The sequence below is a fragment of the Castanea sativa genome, chromosome 3 (genome assembly GCF_040712315.1).
Source record: "Castanea sativa cultivar Marrone di Chiusa Pesio chromosome 3, ASM4071231v1".
In the NCBI taxonomy this organism is placed as follows: domain Eukaryota; kingdom Viridiplantae; phylum Streptophyta; class Magnoliopsida; order Fagales; family Fagaceae; genus Castanea; species Castanea sativa.
The window spans coordinates 56,578,097-56,583,244 of NC_134015.1; the positions used below are offsets into that span (position 1 = coordinate 56,578,097).

The 5,148-nt window shown below is 37.0% G+C and overlaps 1 protein-coding gene across 1 annotated transcript; it reads right to left on the minus strand.

Moving 5' to 3' along the window:
- Positions 1–2,536: 2,536 nt before the first annotated feature.
- On the minus strand, positions 2,537–3,531 carry LOC142627838 (nodulin-related protein 2-like). Its single transcript, XM_075801733.1, has one exon. It carries the CDS (start codon positions 3,282–3,284, stop codon positions 2,775–2,777), a length of 510 nt encoding a protein of 169 aa, XP_075657848.1. The 5' UTR covers positions 3,285–3,531; the 3' UTR covers positions 2,537–2,774.
- Between the last annotated feature and the right edge of the window lie 1,617 nt (positions 3,532–5,148).

Consider the following 5,148-nt stretch of genomic DNA (forward strand, 5'->3'; position numbering starts at 1 on the left):
CAAAGCACAAATACAGATCAAACAGATTATAGAACATACAACACAAAAGACCCTAAAAAAAAAGTTGTTATGAAATTAAAGAAATTGCAAAGCATAAGCAGTTGGGAAATTGGAATTAATGTTTATAGAACATTGCACAAATTTTTTTATTCTTAATTAATAATTTATTGACATAGTTGATCTAAATCTGCATCGGTCACTTTATACAATCTAAAAGCTAAAATAAACCCACAAAACACAAATACAAAACAAACAGATTATAGAACATTCAACATAAAAGACCCAAAAAAAACACAGAAACAAGGGTTTATGAAATTAAGGATACACCAAATTGAAGAAACTACAAAGCATAAACAGTTGGGAAATTGGAATTCAAATGCTCATTTCTTCGAGAAACCTTAAGCCATCTTGAAGTAATCCCCATACCCACTTTCAAAATGGCCTTCACTTTCATGACCACCACCAGCAGAGTGTGGTTTTGAGTGTGTGGTGGTGGAATGGGAGGAGGAGTGGCTAGAAGTGGTGGTGGTGGTGGTGGTGGAATGGGATTGGGAGGAGGAGTGGCCATCCAAGGTTAGGCAAATATCCTCAGCATCCTCATCAGTTATAGTTGCGCAGTCCAGGTGTGAGTTAAGTGCATACCTTCCAAGGACAATTTGCCTATGTTCCCTTAAGCCACTACCATATGAACTTTGTTAGCCATTTGGGTCCTCATCCCCCAAAAAAAATATATATATATATATATATATATATATATATATATATATATGTTAACTAATTGATTTTACTCGTGTGCTAGATAAATTAACAATGACTTTTAAATATACCCTCACTCTTTCTCCACTTCTCATGTTGTACCATAAACTATCTTTTTAATTACTTATTTGCCGGAAAATTGATGCTAGATTATTCCATAAAACACAAATGACAAAACACCCAAAGTTTTGAATGACTTACTAAAACTCCTTTATATTTGTAAGTGTAAACTATTCACCATATGTGAAAATAAGTTATAAATTACTCACGTGATGATACTTGTCCATGTTTATTAGAGCTGCATTTTCACATAAACACATAGCACAATACAATACCAAGGCCTAGCAAAAATAAATCAATACCAAGAGTTTTGTTACACTCATCATTCCTAGGGATTAAGTATTACACAATTAATGGCTTATACGTAAATCAATATCCGGCAGAGGATTAAGTGTTACGCTAATTGTTAGGATAGTTACATGTTTTATGGGAAAACTGTATGGGAGATTTTGTATATTTTCCCAAAGAATAATTAAAAATTTTATTTTAATATGTGATTAATCTGTGAACAGTAAACACTGAAAAAAACTTATGCGCTCTAGGAGTATATAAGAATTAATCACACAAATGATACCATTTTAATATGTGTTGTAAAATAGTTTTCATTGTTTCACATCCAAGTATCCAACCATTTCATATTGTTAAATATTAGCATTGATACACCATATTGAATATGCTATTATGGATGCGGAAGCGAAAGCATAAAGTATAGAATACAATAACACACGAGAATTACGTGGTTCAGCCTAACGGCCTACATCCACGGAGGAAACCCTAAAGGGCTACATCAATAATATATTAGAGTGTAGAACAAATCCCTTGTGTTACAATGAACCATAACATGTGTATATATAGTAGACTAAACCCTAAACTAATAGACTTCTAGTACGAGTAGGAAACTTGGCTTGCACACAAAGTAGAATTAGGCTTGGGCTTATGCTAATGGGCTAATATATCTCTAACACCCCCTCTCAAACTCAAGATGGAAACTTGATGAAATCTTGAGATTTGATTAGGTTGAAAAGATCCCTTGAATGAAGTTTGGCTCTGTGGCGGTGGCTTGAGAAAGGCAACGGTCTTGCAGTGTTGATGCGACTTCTAACGGTGACATAACTATACCGGAGAATTTTGACGGCAGCAGTGGAAAACCAAATCGCAAAAGAAGAAGATGATGTTGAAGAGGATTCGAAGGAGTATCCTATCCTGTCTCCAAATCGCAAAAGAAGAAGATTAGAAGAAGAGCCTGATCCGGATGATTCGTTGCCTAAATTTATGAAGACCGAAGAACTGCCAGATGCTATACTGTTCGAGATCCTTTATCGACTCCCTTGCCGATGGACTCTCCAATGTAAGTCTGTGTCGAAGCGCTGGCGTTCTGTGATTTCTCATCCTTTGTTTGTTCGCAACGCCATTCTCTACCGACACCAATTCAGTATGTCAAACCCAGAACCCTTTACTCTCACATATCATGTCCACGTTCTACCGCATCTAAAATTCAGATATATAACATGAAAATATGAACATTATGCGAAACATTTCACACGCCCGAGTCAACACGAATATAAGTAGTCACGTAGATAAGTAGTCAGGGTACATGTACCCTCCAAAAAAGAGAAAAATCAATGGATACATGTCCTAGGCTAGATCATCCAATACAGTACTGCAATTTGAGATAAGAGCTTGAGAGTAGAGATACATATTGGGTTTATAGGCTATAAGCTATAGCAAATTGCACAAATTTTATTCTTAATTAATAATTTCTTGACAGAGTAGATCTAAGTCTCTGCTTCAGCCACATTACAATGTAAAAGCTAAACAGAGAACATACTATAGAACATACAACACAAGATTAAAAAGAAACACACACACACACAGAAACAAGGGTGTCATAATATTAGAGATACACCAAATTAAGAAACTGCAAAGCATAAGCAGTTGGGAAATTGGAATTCAAATGTTCATTTCTTCAAGAAACCTTGAGCCATCTTCAAGTAGTCCCCAGCCCCACTTTCAGTATTGCCTTCAATTTCATGATCACCACCACCTGCTGCTGAGTGTGGTTCTGAGTCAGTGGTGGTGGAAGGGGTGGAGGAGTGGCTAGGAGTGGTGGTGGTGGTGGTGGTGGAATGGGATTGAGATTTGGAGGAGGGGTTGCCATATTGGTCGAGATAAGTCTCAGCCTTTTCCACATACTTGCCATAGCTCGTTTCTTCCAACTTTCCATAGCTAGAGGCAGCTTCCAAACGATCACCAGCTGCTCCAGCTACCCTGGCCTTGTCAACTTTGTTTGCTCCCTGGCTAATAGTGGTTTGGCCTGCCTCAGCTAACACCTTGGCACTGGCCATGAGCTCAGCGTTTGATGGTTGGTGGTGTTGGTGTGGGTGTTGGTTTTGGTCATTCTTTTCTTCAGGGAGGCGAGTCTCAGAAGAAGTGTTGGATTTCTTCTGAAGATCTGAAAGAAAGTTCATTGTGTTTGTGAGAGAATCTGAATGAATTGGAAGAGGGTTTGCTTTGTAAACAGTTGCTGGAGATAAGAAGAAAATGAAGATTTGAACTGGTCTGTTGGTGGATATAAAGGAGGTTGTGACTCATGATGGTCCACTCGGTGATGCCTTTTCCTTCTCATCAGCATTATTAGCGTGTTCAGCTTCACTCGTTTCATCCACGCCGACCACACGTTTGCTAACTGCCCACTTTGTCAGTAATCATTTATGCCGATATAACGACATGAGAGTAGCTACTTATGAGAAATACTAGGAAAATATATTTTTGCATAATTTTGTACCGCAACTCACCGTATGACAAATTGTCTCTAGCATTTCTTGCTACTTATCCCTTAAAGTATATATTTACCTTTTTTTTCACCTTTTACATTTTGTTACGTCACAGTTATAGCAAAAAAAAAAAAGTGTAATAATTTTTATTACTTGATTTTTTTTTTCTTTATGCATAATCCCAACCACATATCTAAGATCTTATGATGTTATGAAAAAGTTTTGCTAGCATTTTTTTTATTTATTTAAGGTTTTTACTTTTAAAAAAAATGTTAGAAGGAAATGCTATTATATGCATCATATCTATTTACATTTTTCTTAACTATATAAAAAGTGTCAATATCTATATCTACCTTGCTTTGGTTTGGTTTAGTAAAGCTTTTGTCTCTTTTTTATGCCAAATCAATGTGCTTTGTTTTGAAAAAGCAAAAAGTCACCATTTAATAAAATAAAACTTGACATAGAATAGAGACATTTCTATAGTATTTTTGGCCTTTGGTGAGCATAAACTCACCGTTTCAAGGGAGCTGGCCCTCTTGTTTTTTAATTATTTTTTTGAACGTATCACTATCCATACCAGTTTTTTTGTTCATTTCAGTTTTTCTTTTCTTAAATAATTATATGTGGTAATAGTGATAGAGTCTTTTGGTTTAAAATTTGTTCAGGGCCTGTTTGGTAATATTATTCTAATAACGTTGTTTAAGTACTATGGAAATACATGTGAGTGAAAAAGTGTTTTGGAAATACATGTTATGTTGTTTAAACAACGAAAACTATTGTTTAAACAACATAAGCAAACAGACCCTAAATCTCCACGATTACACTTAGGGGTGTCCATGGGTCGGCCCAAGTTGGGTTTGTGCCCAACCTAGACTCAACCCTATAGACTCGGGTGGGAGAAATCATAACCCGCAACTGACCCTTATGGAGCTTTGGATCTGCCGGATCGGGTCTTGTCGGTTTTAGATGCATATTGGTCGATTTTGGATTCACTACAGGGGGGTCAAAATTTGGCTAAATTTTGGCCGAAATCTTGCCGGATCTCAACAAATATGGCCAAATCTATTGAGATCTGGCCAATATTCCTCCATATCCTTCAAGATCTAGCCGAGATCCCGCTATATTTGTCGAGATCTAGCCGAGATCTCATTATATCGGCGGAGTTTTGAGTTTAGGCTTACCGGTTTTCCGCCGGAACATGAGATTTGCGACTAAAAGAGAGAAAGGCATCGAGCGGGTCGGGTTCTTTAGTTTCTCTGATAGTCAAACCGGGACTCGAACCGATGCTATCGAGTCTTCACGTCGGCAACTTGCAGCTGACCGAACCACTGCTCAGATCAGGCAGTTAACGGGTCAGAGAGTGTCGGGACGAGCAGATTCTTTAGGCCGGGCGAGTGCTGGACAGCCCTAGTTACACTTGCCTTCTTCTCCCTTTTTTGGTGGTAATATCATCCGTTAAACTTGCTTATATAATAATAATAAAATATTAACACAACAAATTGCTACAATATTTTCACAATTATTGAAATGTTAATTCTTTATATGTCAAAATAAAATA

Bases quoted from the DNA above. Each gene is read 5' to 3' on its own strand.
- LOC142627838 (XM_075801733.1), bottom strand. From the start codon at position 3,284: ATGAACTTTCTTTCAGATCTTCAGAAGAAATCCAACACTTCTTCTGAG.